The following is a 16,444-nucleotide window of genomic DNA, read 5'->3' as shown; positions in this document are numbered from 1 at the left end:
AGTCTGACTTCGAGGAAAGCAAGCTGTAAATATCCTACGTTAGATAACCGGACTCTGCAGGAACCATCCGCATGACCGGAAACGCCTTCCTCTCTACCGGGGAACGCTCGGAAGGATCATGAGGTAACCCCTATTGTCGAGATATCAGACCGGAGCATGAGTCCACCTACATGTTGACCTGCTGCTCTGTGAGTCCTTTCAATGAATTGTTGTTGACCTCGAGCAAAATGTCACCATGGAAAAGCTGTATCGAATCAGGAGCGCTCCACAAGACAAAGATTTTCATCCAACACCGTGTACTTTGAAGGAAAAATCTCGACTGTCGCACTATGATCTCTCTCTGTTTCTGGAACCAATTTTGTCGTCTGCCACTGATTCTGCACGTCAGGGGTGGGATAGTGAAGAATTTCCTAATGTCCGCGCAGGACGCGAGGATTCTGAAAGTGGACGAGGAGAGCACCGTGACCGACAGCATTGCGTAGCGGTTCCAGGTCGATTTCGTCACGTTTTCGACCTCCTCCCCGTTGAGGTGGGAGATTAGATCCCCCACGATGAGGGACGACGTCACCTGGAGGGGAAAGTTTCCCTTGAAAACACTCGAGCGGAATCGACTGCAGAGTCTTAACATTATCCCGCTTCCCGCGAAAGACCATGAAATCTGGAGCGAAACTCCCAGAGTTCCCGGTTGCTCCCGACTGGGTGTACAATACGTCATCTCAAGCGCATGATACCAACCTCTGCCAGGGAACCGACTTCGATTTCGATGATTAGACAATATTTACGACCCGTCTCGCTGGTGACCTCTTTGCATGTCAGACCAATCGACTCGAAGCCCAAAATCGGGGGTCCTGAGTTTCCGATTAGAATATCTTGCGTGTGGAGTGATCTTGTTGGTGACATTTCGGTGATGCTAGGGAATCTGAAACCGACTCGGCGTAGAGAGGGCATTCCGTCGGTGATGTCGCCTTGCGCTCCAGCTGCAACGCGTCTGAACAGCGTGGACGTGTGAATCAGTATCCGAGAATCACACACTGCTTTCCCTGCGACGGTGGAGAACAGGGTGTTAGCATTGATCATGGACGGAGGAGTGAAACACGAGAGGAATTCTCAACTTCGAGGCGTCTATCCTCGCGAAAGCAAGTTCCGACGGAAAAGTCACATGCCATGCAATGATTCGACTCTCAGGAGATCTTCTCTCTGACGACTTTCACTAGAAGCCATCGGAGACAGGCCGTTCAGATCGGCTGGCAGCGGATCTGAAGCACTAGCTCTGCGATGAATTCGCTTCGTTCTCGAATAAACATCGAAGTACTTGTCGAGCGGGACCAAACTGTAGTTCCTACAGAGATCCTCCCACTTGACGTTGGCATAGAAGGGATGGGCGAGAACCTCACTGTAACTCAGGGAACCCAACCGGTTCCGTCGGTCTTTCTCGAGAAGTCTCTGGAGAAGGTTCACGACATAGTGTCTCAATCCTTCGTTCGCTTCCGTTTTATCGTAGATTCTCTTCTTCGAGAGATTGAGTTTGGCTGCGCATACTTCTCTCTGGAAAGTCCCTTGCGAATAATCAGCCATTCGTCCAAAAAACTCAACCTCGATAAGGATTGGGAATTTTCAGGAAAGTGCAAGACACACCTTCAGCTTGTCGTCATCAGCAGATCGGAATGGTGTTTGCCCGACAACGAGTTTATGCAGGGTTATCCCGAAAGCCCAGAGATCGACGAGACGGCCATAGGATAGTCCACAGAAAACCTCGGGTGGCATGTAGGAAAGCGTGCCAGCTTTCTCGCCGTCTTTGAATTCGTCCGTCGTTCGTTTGAAGAACTCTCTGCAAGGAGAACCTGGGCAGATCACTTCTGTGATGATCCTTCAACTCGAGCCTCCATCGTAGCGGAGGGAAAGAGCAGCTCATTCCAAATCAACTGGAGCTTGCAGATGCAAAGGATGAGGGGACTTACGTCACCACGCGGTTCGGGAAGTGTGCGAGACAAAGTTTGCTCGTGTCAAAATCTATGAGCTTCAAACGTCCGCTCCGAGTGACCAGCGCATTACTGGCTTTGATATCTCGATGGATGACACCTTGGAGATGGAGGTGCGTGATTGCAGCGATGAGTTGGGCCGATATCGCAACCGTTTCCTGCAGCCCGAGGCCACGTGTAGAATCGACGACTGAAACCCCCACTATTACAGATCAGGAACGCACAAGCGAAGATAGAACTATTTCAGTCCTGCGGCAGAAGACAGAGCCGGCAACTCGAGTTCCTCGGAAATAGTGATTAGTAGAGCTCGGAAGTTCAGGCAATTCGCCATAAATGCTTATGGTCGCCTTTTCCGACGCTTTCCCCTCGTAGAAACCTATTTAGCTTTTCCGCGCCTAAAGTGCCTTTTTGAGCCACCGAGTCGCTGAATTATGGGAACTTCTAGGAAATTTGGGGTCTACCAACGGATTCGGCGATCAATAGGGTCGGCGAGCCATTCTCCACGAACAAATTTCGCTCCCGATAGAATCCGATGATCCGCCTAGATGTCAATTTTTCCCCGATGATGTGAAATGCTACCTATCAGACCGGCCTCGATTACTGACCGATGGGACTTCAGAAGATCACGTGAATTTCTCATCAAACGGCACGAACGGTTCAATGCAGCGTCTCCGCTGCCTATCACGCCTGTTTTGCCTACTTTTGGTGCCTATTCTCAGGTATTCCAGTGCCGTTTTGCCTAGTTTTGGTGCCTATTCTCAAGTATTCCAGTGCCTTTTTGCCTGCCATTTTCGGCACTTTTCAGTGTCTGAACTCCCGAGCTCAAGTGATTAGCAATAAGCGTCGAAGGGCAGAGATAGTATCTTCCCGGAACCTTTTTGTAGATCCAAGCCTTTGATGTATTCCATTATCTCGACGGTCGCTGTATCCAGAGAATAAACACACCAGTACTGGACAATGCACGGATGACACAAAACTGAAGACACCACTCGCGTGACCACAGCGTGTTCGATGCGACTGAAAGTCGACGACGCTACGAGTTTCACCGTACACGGCACAGGTGGAGCGTCTCTTTTGAAAATAGGTGAGTAAAACGCTTTGTATACCGCGCCGAAGCCTCCCGCGCCGATGAGGTGCTTCACGTTGAGATCTTCTAATTTTGGCAACGTCATGATATCGACTTCTTTGCTTACATTGACATTGGGTAGCGCCAAGACCAGAATCGCGTCCGCGATCGAGATGTAGTCTATAGCAGCGTAATTACTGCACGCATTCAGGTTACTGGCGAAATTAGAAATTCCGACGATGACGTTCCTCACCAGATGACCGAACTGCTGAGCGATGTAACGGTCTTGATTCCAGATGAAGACTTCGATTTCATAGAGACAAGAGGCGCACTCTTCCACGACGACGCATGTAAGCTTCCGGTTCGATAGTCCCCGGCGTATGGTTTTGATCCACATTCTCAGCTGTGAGCACGCGAATTGGAAAAGCGGAAATCGATCCTCGGAAAACTCCGGGACTTGGGCGAGGACGCAATCCAGTACAACCTCCGTAGATCGTAGAAGTCGAGGGAATATTTTGTCAATGTCTCGACATGCCGTCTGGATCTGCCGGAGGTTCCTTACGTCATTTGCGGCCTGGATTCCACAACGGAACGCCAACGCCAAATACGCATGAGATCTGCAGATTCGAGCAATGTGGTGTCGAGAAAAGATTTGTGGACCGGACACTCTGAATTGATGAACTAGCGATCGGCCAGTATCGAATGGGACAAACTCACGAAATTTTCCCCGTCGATTGCACCGCCGGCACGGCATCGTCAGTAGCCAGGCAATACTCATTGATGATTTGCTCGGTGATGAATTCCTCCCGGATCAATGGAGAAAAAATGTCTTCTTCTGTTCTCCTCTTGATTTTCCAGTCTGCCACCAGATGGCACACACTGTCGACGGATGGGACGATTCTCCGAAGCTGTCTTCTGGTCAATTTACTGGGTACAAGAAGCTTGCTCGTTACTAGGACACTCTTCACCGGCACTCCGTCTTTGCCCAGAGAACTGAATTCGCTTCCCGAGTTCTCCGAGGGAGCGTCCCAACGCCGCGATCTCCGCGCGCTCAGGAACGTCGCTCCCGTCGCTTCAAGGTCTACTTTCGTCGCTCCGACTGTAAGGTCTGGGAGGATCGCTTTCCGCGCTACCGTGTCACAAATTCGTGAGGGCATCTCCGACACTCCCGGATATCCAGTAGATCGCAATGAGGGTCTTGCGCTCGCTTGAATTCGAGTTTCCGATGATTGAAGTTTTTTTCCGACGCGAAGGTCGCATCTTCCGGGTATTCGGGATTAGGGAGGCCGGGATTCCCATCACTCTCCGGCGGAAGCATCACCGAGATCAAGGGATTCGTTTTTATCGACTAATTGATGAATTATGGACGAATTATTGATCATTGGGAAAGGTCGTCTTCCAATGACGAATCACGAGTCCCTCCGTGCTCATACCTAGGTTAAGAGTCTGGGTGATCTCATACGGTCCCTCCGGTGAAGATTTTCGGAGCTCTTCCTCGGTGATTGAAACGGCGGCGTTCGTCCGTGTTCGACAATGTCTGAGCCCAGCCCAATCGACAGTAGCTGCTCCTCAGTATTCCAGTATCCGAAAGCCGTGAGCGAACGGGGAAGGGTCGGTCAAGAGACCCCGCTAGGCTGACTCAGTCATCTGAGGAAAAAACAGCATCGAAGCTGTGACAAAGAAGCTGACAATCACAAGACGGACAAGCATCGCTATGACGCGAAGAATTCCGCAACACCTTGTTCCTTGAATATTCGCCCATGCAGATCGCAGAAGCGGCATGATACGACAGAAGCTGTTTTCCACGAGCGCAAAGATGCCCAGAATGCAATTCCGTCTCGGTAAGAATTCATTTCAGGTGGTCCACGCTCCGGTATATATGATGAAATTCATTAGCGGCAAAATCATCAGTCACGCAGAAACGACCCAGTGCTCGCGTGCGAGACCTTCAACGCATGCTGGCGAATTCTTCTTCTTCCTCTGGGAGTTTTCTGCCGAGTCAAATCGAGTTCCGTTGTCAGCTTTCATTCAGCAGCTATTTGATCATGGCTAGACTCGCTGTTACGCAAGCGTTCGTGCCCAGTTACGTGGAAGTGCGTGGACTGTCCCAGCAAATTCACAGAACACGTCATCCCGCCAGCCACCCTCTCGAGGAATTACCATCGGCGTCACTTCCGAAAACTTTCAACCGCCGCTCCACTGACTGGATACCGGGCCTATTGGGTGGCTGATTGTCGATCCGACGGGCCGACTCCCCGTCGACTGGATCGTATTGGGAGTCCCAGGGGGAGCCGCACGCGTGTTCGCCCCTCGTGGGTGTCCCCGTATTTAACGAACGCTATCGTTCGGCTCGGTGAAGACATGTCCGAGAAGACCTTGGCAAGAGTCACTTTCCTCTGATTGTTGAGTAGAAGCTTTTTAGGGGGAACCATTCAGTGAAGTCTCATTCACGATGTTCTTTCTGAGCTGTTCGTTCCTTCTCGTGGCTGTGCCGACAACACTCGTCCATGGCGGAGGCCAAGAGTACTATGGACCCGGTCTCGGAGGAATGTCCTATCACCCTTATCCATCGAGAAGTGCCTACATCCCAACGCGGGGAGCCTCTCCGTTAGGACCCCTTCCAGTGAGAGAGCCACCCTACTCGAAGCATTTCCAGCCACTTCTGCACGACTTCCACACTCCAGTACAGAAAACTCTCGGGGTCCCTCAGCAGTTCCCGGTCAAGGAAACCGGCCTCACCGGTGCCTACCCAGGTCATCTGAACCCAGCAGCAGGTCGGGTGCACCCATTGAGCGGAGGCTTAATCGGAATACACGATGCCGCACGTGGCTTCGTACCCCAAGGTGCTTTCAACGGCCTGCACGATCCAATCAGAAGCCTGGGTCCTCACGGCGCGTACCCTGGAGGGCATCAGGAACCGATCAGGAATGTCGCACCCCACGGTGCCCTCGGTGGGGTACCCCTCAAGGATGTGGGGGCCCACGGCGCTTTCGATGGTCTCGCGCGGCCGCTACCACCGCAAGTGAAGGATATCGACATCAGCACCGCTTCTGTGCCAAACGCTCTCGCGAACAAGAACATCGCACTTCCCAATCCAGCCGCGGGGACCCTGACCAAGGATACGCTGCACAGCTCTGGCTTCGGTGCTTATCCGAGTCAGATCAACCAGGACATTGGATACCCGGGCCACGGTGCTTTCAATGGACCGTACTATCCTAAGGAAGCTCTCGGACATTTCACTGATCAGGGCTTCACTCACGGTTTCGGGAATGAGGGATTCGGTGCTCACGGGATATCAGAACCTTTCCTCACGCCTATCGGTCGCTTCAGCGGCGGCTACGAGTACCAAAGAGTGCCCCTAGCGCTAGGTAAAAAAATATTCTCGTTCATTTACCTAGGATAATGTCCTCTCGTAGCTATCCCCTGGATTACTACCTGAGGGATTCGGAACGGATTACCTCAAAGTATTAATGATGCATGGCAATGGCTGACGTCTGATTTTTTTTTAGTGCAAGGCAGATTCGTAGGACATCGTTTCGGTACTCCAGTTGTTCACGGGATCGTGAAAGCTGGTGTTCCGGTATCTCTAGCCAGAGGATGGTGAAATCGAGTTTTTTGACGAACTGGAGCTCGGAAATGTATTGGCGCTCTCCTGCCCCTGAGAAGATTAAGGTGTACATACTCAAACTATGCTTGTTGTATTTAATAAAGATGGCGTTCAGTACTTCCGAGATCCCCTCAAGTCACTCACTAAGGATCAATCGCAATGTGAGCAAGCCGGAATATGGAGGAGCAGCGGCTCGCTCGTGACGCGTCTCTGTGCTCGGGAGGCTCCCTCGAGGCGTATGAGACTACGAGAGAGATCAAGTCTCGTTCTTCCGATCCGCGCCGAAGGAGGGAAGCCTGACAACAGAGTCCGATTCGCCAAAAGAAATACAAAACTGTCCCGGGGTCGTGAGGCGCTTCCCAGGCATCAGGATGACGATTGATCTGAGGGGGCGCCCAGATGTGCACGGACAAGAGTATCCGGAATTTTTCACTGCCATTCCTTCATCCAGGAGGTCGCCACGCGTCCCTCACCGTCATGGCTCACCCACTTTCAGATAGAGCCGGCATGCATGCCAAAATCGTGAAGAGTCCTTCCACTGCCCTCTCGAGGGACGTGAAGTATCATCGTATCACAACAGAGATCGCTGGGCAAGCCATAGATTATCCCGCGGGGGTCGATTGAGGTCTCTGAAGCACTGGACGGCTCCGTTATGACGGTTGGAATTGAATCTGCGGCTGCAGCTGGCAAGCATTGTAATCCCATTTCTCAGGGCGATTGCGCGAGAGAAACATCGAGAAAAACTTGGATTCCGCCCCAAGACTAGCCAAGATCAGTGGAGCGTGACCCCTAGTTGACACAAACTTGTTTGTATCGCTTCGCAAAAATGTCGCCCGCAGTTTGTCCCATTCAGGCAGTATTCGGCAGCAATAAATCTCTTGGTTGGCCATCATGATCCAATGGCTCCATTAGGAAGCGGTCCGAGCGATGCCATGCTTCGACGCTAGGCTTATCAGACTGCTAGCATCGAATAGACTACAGAGCCGAAGGCTTCGCGCATTCACTTTCAGAACAGGCTATCTAAACTCGCTAACCTTTAGAATGTTATATTTCCGCTTCATTTTCTCGTATACAGGCGTGTTCAGCATAACGGAAGCTGTGGGCGATCGAATGGTGTATCGTGACATCTTCTCGATGCCGACAAAATAGAACCGAAGACAACGAACCCTAGACCGTGGGTGGCGGCAGCCGCTGCGCTGTTGATAATTACGTGAGCGTTACGGAGAAATGCGAAAATCTGACGCCAAACCTCTCCATCGGCTTGACGAAGATGTTCCAAAGTCCGTCTTTTCCAATCATTGACGCTCCGGGGGACTGCCCATAGAGGCTACTGTCGGCAACCCAGAAATACTATGACTATCATTACCGTTATTTGCGAACACTGTTCGCAGTCTCTGAAGATCCTCGACAGACACGCTCACTCGACTGCGAGGATCTACTGCTCGGCTTATTTTTTTGAAGATTTCTCGGAAATTCAGGCAGAGTTCCAGGGTTGTCGTCATCGCGCTCCAAGGAGATGGACCCTTACCGAAAAGAATTCATGAGAATGAGGAGAGTTTTTTCCAGAGACACACGCAATACGAGTTCGAGGGACGGAAAGGAATGTGCCTCTACGCCTCATCGTCAGTCAGAGGAAGCCTCGAACGACTCGGTTGGGGATTTCTGGGCAGAATCCTCGCGATATGCGTCACTGAACCTCCGGTGAGAACTATGATCCCTCAACCGACTCCATAAACACTCATACGTTCAAAAAATCTCATAAGCAAACACACATTATGTATGAGTGCATAGTATGCAGCTCAGATACATAAGCTTGTCTATCGGCAGCAGAGCGAAAATATACGGATCGTAGATTGCGCCAGGCCGTGTCGGCGCGCCTATCTGGTTACGCTGTGTCCACCATAATAATTATTAGAACATGATATATTTGACTCACTTTATTTTCTCTCCTTCATGCAACGGCGATAAACAATAAAGGTACTTCACAAAGATCAGCCGCGCGGGTTACCCTCACCTTCTCACCAATCGAGCTCCGGTCAAAACAGTGCGCGCTTCAGGAGCTTCCTACCCACAACAGTCAGTGAGCGCTTGAGGCTTGACGGTCATGTTGCTACCGCTGTTCTCAACGGTGAGATTCCCCATGCGGTGCTCTGCCTACACGGCGGGAAAAAAAAAACATTCAGGAGTAACACAGTGCTAGAGTTCGGGAGGATTTGTTCTGATAGTGTTCAATCTTGCGCCATCAAAATGGTGCATCACTTGCCCCCTGTGTTGTGAGAAAATGCGGTGGCTGCGCGCGGACTGGCTAATCACGCCCCATGGGACAATACTTCGGGAAACGCCGAGAAATATACCATGTCTCGGCGTCCGGAGTGGGCGCGGCCCAACAAGCGATATAGTCGCCGTGGATGAGTTTTCACTTTGGATTGCACCCCTTTCGGTGCAATCGATCGAATACGCGTGCTTCGGGGAGCTTTGGATTAACATGCGTTCGATATTCTCTCGCTACTTAGCAGCCGAGACAGAACCTGATACGAGTCCCACATTTACAGAGAGCTCTCTGCCCGCGTCTCTTAGAGCAACCTTTTCTAATTCAGGATGCCGTCTTGACATTGCAGTTAATGGGGACTTTCGCCGGTCTCGCTCACGCCGGAAAAGTGTACTTCCCGGACGAGTTGCTCCAAACTGCCTCCGTCATCGTGTCGTCGGGATTCGGGGTTATGAGTCCAATGCACGACACTTCATTCGAGCACTATCCCGCGATGGGAGGATACGGCAGGCATTCGTTCGATGATTACGATTCAGAACCGGGGCTATTCGCTCCCGCTATGAATAAGCCGTTCGAACGCGCACAAACGTTGACAGGGAAGTATTACATGCCAGAACTCGCCTACGAGAAAAGCTTGCACGATCGAGTCGCCCCTGTGCCTAGATCCACATCCCCACAACCGCTGAAATCCCTCCCGATATCCGTATCAGGGGCCTTGATACCTGTCGGGGTTCCAGTCTCGTTAGCCAACTATGATGAATACTGAGGAAATACCAGATGTGAGAAGGAGCGCGACGAATAATTATTCTGTGCAGGAGCGATGATACGCTCATCATAGGTGCGGACGGGCCACTCAGTGAATATTTCAAACGCATCTAAACAACTCATCATCGATGAAGGGGAATGAAATTAATTTATAACTAGAAATAAAATTATTTTTGAAAGGACCGAACTCGCTTCCTTTCCGTTCGAATTCGCCAAGCGTGAGAACCACGTTGACCTTAACCGGAAAGGTTCGCGGCATCCGTGCAGACTTGGAATGGATCCCGGACACACACTTCCAATTCATAGTTCACACCCTTACATCTTGGGGGTTTCGTTCCGTGAAGTAGCCGTGACAGCCTGGATGCCATCGCTCGAGCTTCTTCGAGCCCTTACAAAGGAGTCACGCCTTGGAGAGGAGTCCGTGTGGTCAAGTTGCGCGGCGTCATTCTCGTCATTGCAAACACCGAACACATGACTGACTTTTCCACAACAAGTCCATCGGACGAAACAACGTCCATCCGATTCCCGTCCTTCGGAGCATCGGCGGAATCTAAGAGAAATAACTTCCACAGACACGGCGGAAGCTCAACCATTGTTTGAGAACGCGGTATCGACATGAGTGAGTCAATTCTAAGCGCTTTTTTGTGAGCTATTCTCTGACGCATCCTGTGGCGGGCGAATGGAAGCTGAATAAGCTTATCACGTTCATCCCGAAGGAACTATCATCATCAACAAGTTGGTCAGCCTTGAAGTTGTCAGAAACAACCCGATGAGGGATTTCTATGCATTATTTTCCGGAGGCCATTTCCACAATGGAATCGGGTTTATCAGACGCCGCCGGCTGAGAATCCGACTGCCGAGCCGCGGACGGGCGCTGATGGGATGAGGCTCCGTTCATAAAGTTTCCATCATCCGTTCGCTCCCCATTCGACTAGACACCGGGCCGAACTCAGACTTCTGACGACGCCATCGAAGCGACGAAAAAGTCCCGCTTGAGAGCTTCTGACTGATGATGATTGGCGATGTCGACGACGGAGATAATTGCAAACGAATTTTATTACATAATCTATTCGGTTCAAGACAACACAATCAACAGTCTGGATAAGCTGTCGGCCGCGCAGTGATTTCCTTGGCGAGCCAGAATCGGCTTGTTCCCTTGGATCTATCGAACTGAGTGAGTTTTTCGACACGTCCAACAAAAATGCAACACGATCTTATTCCGTTCGGCGAGAATCGGCGACCCATGCTGCTCCGGAGGGAAGTCGCGTTCTGGTGAAGCAACAGTGTCAAATGTGTCAAAGCAGACCTCCAGCAAATTTTTCTAAACGGTGACAGAGCCCCCAACGTGAGACATTAAGGGAAACTAGACAAAGAGAAAACATCGGGAGGCTCCTCATGGGAGGGTTTCGGGACAATTCGTTGATTGGAGCCCCTGTCCGACTAGGGAACGGGACTGAATAATGGTATTTATGGGGATGGTATTTATAGACTTCCAGCTCCTCAGAAAAAAAATCCGGAGAACTGCCTCCAGAGAAAGAGTCGTTGGCGTTGGAGACAAAATTTGAACTTCATTTGATGTGAGAAAAAAACCTCCAGTCATGTCGCTGATCCTAGTGGAAACAGGATTCCGTTGTCCTAGGCTGCTCCATTGAGATCTCTCGCATTCCCGTCTGCTGTGGATGGGGATGGAGGTCGCCGAAAGACTGGAAGTCGTTTAGTCACCTCGAATTAATGGAAGACACAGCCGCGGACATTGTATGTACAAATGAATATATCTACATTCATTGTATAAACATTTGCTGGATTCCGAAGACTCATAGGTATTGGATGCTTATTGGCAGATCTCTGTGTGGATCCGTTCTTCGCGGTTCTTGAGTGACTAACAGTTCCTGAGCGCACGACTGTCCCGATCCCCACGTTGGAGTCGGAGCGCAGTCTGTTCGAGCATGAAGAGTTCTCGAGACGCCGTCATGTGTCAAGACGTCTTCTCGATGCAAGCGATTGTTAACCGCGGTATTTTCGGGGCCTTTGACGAAAAGCTCAACATCTTTCTACATAAACTCTCTGAAGGTCGTCTCTCGCTAGATCGGTACGTGTGTTGATTCGGGCCATGAAATCCTCTAGAGACACGACGGTTTCCTCGTCCTGAATAGCTGACATGGCGCGATCACGAGTTTCAAGAATGTCATTCGTGAGGGAACCGATCGCCAGTCGCATTAATGGGAAGCGGCTGAGTACCTGAAATCGAAGGCCGGGACATATTAGCCCGCTCGATGATCGGCGAGTTTTCTCGTACCGCTTATTATTTCTCTTCGGAATGCCATCTGCACGGAATACTGTGATAATTGGAGGGAATCGGCAATGCTGTTGAGCTCTGAATGGGAGACGGAATCGAGCCACATTGTCGAGCATATCGATTGGAGCTGTCGCTGAATTCGGAGCTGTCAGATTGTGAATAAGGCGAGTCGCCGATGCGCCGGTCCGACGAAAAACGGAATTCAATAAAGAACACTTACTTCGTGGAAGTCTTCGAAACCAAGCGTGAACACACTGCAGTGAACTTTCGCGCGAACTGTTGCGTTCCGTTTACACGTCATCAGCAGGGCGAGCTCGCCAAAGTAGGAACCATCCCCGAGGGTCGCGATCAAGTCACCGTTCTGATTTTCTACGGTCACTTTGCCCGACTGGAGGAAGAACATTTTCGTGCCTGCGACGAGAAATCGTTGCGAGTCTCACGTCCAGAAAAGCTCCTGCACTCCGTCATTTTCCCGGATACCTCCGCACATTCCCAGTCCCGGGAAGACTACGAGGAATCGACTAGGGGAAACGGAGCGAGTTCAGGGGGTGGGTAGGGTGAAATCAAATTGAAGACGGGAGTCGAGCGGAAAACAAGTCCATGAGCTGATGTGGAAACTGACCGATCGTTCCCTCGCTGACGATTACGTCATCCGGTTGATAGAAATCAAATCTAAGTCTTGTTACGAGCTCATTAATGAAAGCTGGCTCTGTATTGGCGAAGAACGGCACCATCCGGATCGTCGCTTGACAGTTGTGCAGCATCACCATCTGAAGTCGGTTATTCGAGCTTTGAAATATCGCGCGAGCGATGTCCGCCGCCCTATTCGAATCTGTCTGAGTACACAGCTGCCGCGCCGGTAAACTCCCGGGCGAGCGAGGAATTTCTCCTCATAGCGTACTTCTCTCAATGGTTCGGACATCGACTCAAGGATGTCGTCCTCGTTGAACACGTGTCCTCGGTAACGTCGTTCGAAATAGTCCCGAACTCGGAGACGGAGATCGCGCGGAAATCGTCGGAACGACATGTAGTCTTCGACTTCACGCATCTGTGATCCGAAAATCCAATTACTTCACGGAGCTTATTATTAGAGCTCTTGTGGATTTTTGCGTCGGCCTCATTTCAATATACTATAGCTGGTTGAATACCGGCCACGCCGTTATTGTAATAGCCGATTTCACTTCGTGTTAGTCATGGCGTCGACAGACATTATTAGGTAATAACGCCTTCTCCAGAAATGACTACGCTAACCTTCTGTCTATGGAGCTTCCTTGAAACGTCCGCGTGTTGCCACATCGTGGCTATATTTGCAAGAATGAGTGCGTAGCATGACGCCCCGGTGAGCATGCCTACCATAGTGAACCACATATCGACCAGTGTTTGAGGAGTGTACGTCCCGTACGAGATGCTGAACATTTGCGAAAATGCGTTGAAAAGCGACCATTGCCACTGTTCGAACCACGGGGCATGCTGGAAGGGTGAACATCGTGTCAGGGTGACTGAGCATTCGGTCGTGGTTGCTTCGTCGCACGAGCGGTCGACTGCACCTTCTATAGTCTACATAATCGAGTACACTGTATGCATGATTTTCGGATGAAGCACGAATACCGAGTAGCCAGGGGCGTGTGAATTGTTGGTTGCGATTAGAATGATCAGATTGCGATAAATCACATGTTCCATCGCGTGGTTACGACATACGAAGGAGTTCCGTTGTAAAACGTCTTGTAGTAGTAACATATACTCGGGACGACCGGATGCAATCGCCCCGCCGAAATTTTGGATGAATAATGCAATCATGCATCTCCTAAATTTTATGCATCACTCCGCGCGATGCTCGAGGTTTGAGGACGTTCGACATGTTAGAATATTTCTATAGTTCCAAAGGATGGCACAGAGTAATCTAGCTCGAGAGCATCCGAAATAAGATGAGACACTCACCCGCACACCGGTGATCGAAATCCAGCATTTCGGTGGGAAACCTAAGCACGAGTTGACGAGAAACTGGAGGCAGCCGTTCCAGTGAGCGACCAATGCCATAAAGAGGCTCAAATTGAGTATTCGAATGTATATCCATGTCGAAGAAGTGTAGAACGACTCCTGACATCTCGAAAGATAGCGCACGAGTCGGAAGATCCGGAGAAGTCTGAGCAAAGCCAGGAACTTGGTGATGTGGACCACTTGGGACATCGAGACGTAGTCCGTCACTGTAAGGAATCAGAGAAGGGAGAGATTCCTAAACTGAAGAGCGCGTGAAGTGTCTCACTCGATGAATCCCTCGAAGGTGAGGTTTTTGCTGCAACCATCGCGCAGGCCCTCGATGTCCGACCTACCATTCGAAGGTTTCAGAATGAGTAATATAAAATCGTCCGCCGGAAACGTGCTGATGAAATCCACAGCAAACCAAGTCTTCATGTAATGATTGCGGACGAGAATAGGGTCCATAGTGACCAAGGTCTGAGGGTTGTCCTTATCGACGAAGCCTGCGGAGATTTTCCAATCTTGAACGCGGAGCACGAGTGGTAAAATCGAGAAAATGCTCTGCATGGGACTCGTCCCCCTAGAGAGTCGATCCTTTCAGAGCGCCTGGAGTCGCGTACCCGTCCGTAATACGAGAGGGTATTTGTTTCTCAAGAAACGAGTTTTTTCCCTCTTTGTCGGGGATTCAAGCTCACCGGTGACGAAGTTGAGACTGATGTCGACTACGAAAATGAAATCCGAGATCAGGTTGAATACGATTACGTGGGGGGGCTCGAAACCACGGAGGTAAGCGACGCTTATCGGGATAACGATGAGGTTCACTATGGAAACGACGACAATAATCAACTCCCAGTATTTCCTGCAGCACGAGCAAATCATGAAATTATCATACTGTCACAGGAATACCATCGAAAAGACGTTTAGACGTGATATGTTCCGAGTTCGAGTTTCGAGACATACCTCAGTCGGCTTCGGGGGTGGATTATCCATTTGTGAGGTCTCCGCTTCTGCCATTCGAGCAAATCGAGTATCTGATGCGCTTTGAGGGAAGCTCTCCGGGTCTTCGCCGGCTGGAAGAAACTGCGTAACTGCTTCTGAATTAAGCGCTGCTTAATGACGTCTTCTTCGGAGATCAGCGACGCCTTTCTCGACCCGCTCTGCGATGGCGGGCTCGACTGGAACGAGCAGCTCTTGTCCATGTTGCCAGGACAGGAACAGCTGTGGTCTGAAATAGCAGCAGAAACCATGGTGTCAGCATGCTCGCATAAGTTCCACTTTTCCGGAACTCGCAGCCCGGGAGCTCGGGAATCGAATCTTTTCTACTCACTGAGTCCTTTTCGAGTGCATTCAGGAACTTCATCCTGAAGAGGCTGATCGATTCCGTATTTGCAAAAACTCTGCTGCGGCTCTAGGTGGGCCGGGAACCTCACGCTGGATTTCGGGTTCGATTCGGTCGAGCTGTCGGATCTGTAGAAGCGCATGTCCGAGCAGAGTCAACTACCACTACATACGTTCGATGCAGATTTCACCGCTCTGGATTGTCTTTTGAATGATATAGCGTTCGATGTCATCGCTGACACAGTTTAGAATCACGGGACGACAGCTCCAGGTGAGAGGAGTCTTGTGAGAGAATTACGCATTCCAAGTAAACTCACCGCAGAGAATCGTCTGAATGGATCTCGCTCGAACTCTGGTCGGGGTCTAGATTCATTTACGGTTCCAGTGGTCGATTTCCGTGCTTGGAGTGAAGGTGTGATGCCTGGAGCTGGACGTCAGTGAGGATCCTCAGTCGGCTAGTGTAAGGCGGGCGGCGTCGGTAGTCGCTGCTTCGGGCTAGGCCAGGTAGTAATCCGTCGCCCAAGCGCGGATAAAAATCTTTATCCGGAGAGGATTCTGGACCGGCTACCCATAAAGATTACGGGCAGTACAAACAAATGACCCTGCCTCTGAGTACTGTTCGAGCGCGATCGATCACGAGTACGAGCAACGAATTACATCGCTGCGAGGTGGAAATTTATCCACTTCATTCGGAACTCCTTCATTTCTCCGGTTGACAGGATATCACAAAGAAAAATTTTCTCATTGGAGGAAGAATATCATCAGATATTCCCGAGAGTTCAGAGTACGATTTTAAAGTGAATTTCGACCGGAAGCCAGGCACTACAATACTATAAAAGGCTTGCCGCTTAGGCTCGGCGCGATGGCCTGCTCAAGGCGCGACTCTATCGACCTATCTGTTCCACCGTGTGCCTGCAGGCCACTTATAGCCTTCAGATTCTCCTCCATTCCTTGTATTTTGTCGGACTGAGCATTCATGGAAAGTGGGCGGAGGGAGCATCTTCGGGCTCAGCGACGACCGTTGGCTATTCTCGATTCCGGAAGCATCTCGCTTGCAGGAATTCAGCGTGTTGACAAAATATAGCTATCGTGAGAGACACCTCTGAACAAGAAAAGCTCATAAAGATTGTTGTCCCTCATTAGTTCG

General features: G+C 50.6%; 1 protein-coding gene across 1 annotated transcript; it reads right to left on the bottom strand.

Moving 5' to 3' along the window:
* Positions 1 to 11,726: 11,726 nt before the first annotated feature.
* LOC100905370 (potassium/sodium hyperpolarization-activated cyclic nucleotide-gated channel 2) lies at positions 11,727 to 15,440 on the bottom strand. Its single transcript, XM_003739544.1, has 10 exons — positions 15,287 to 15,440; positions 14,920 to 15,184; positions 14,655 to 14,818; positions 14,313 to 14,462; positions 13,921 to 14,186; positions 13,234 to 13,452; positions 12,884 to 13,030; positions 12,605 to 12,752; positions 12,203 to 12,393; positions 11,727 to 11,924 (listed from the first exon to the last, which is right to left on the bottom strand). Exons 1-10 carry the CDS (start codon positions 15,438 to 15,440, stop codon positions 11,727 to 11,729), a joined length of 1,902 nt encoding a protein of 633 aa, XP_003739592.1.
* Positions 15,441 to 16,444: the final 1,004 nt, after the last annotated feature.

The sequence above is a fragment of the Galendromus occidentalis genome, unplaced genomic scaffold (assembly GCF_000255335.2).
Source record: "Galendromus occidentalis unplaced genomic scaffold, Mocc_1.1 scf7180000076543, whole genome shotgun sequence".
NCBI classification, from domain to species: Eukaryota; Metazoa; Arthropoda; class Arachnida; order Mesostigmata; family Phytoseiidae; genus Galendromus; species Galendromus occidentalis.
This window is presented reverse-complemented; position numbering and strand designations above follow the sequence as displayed.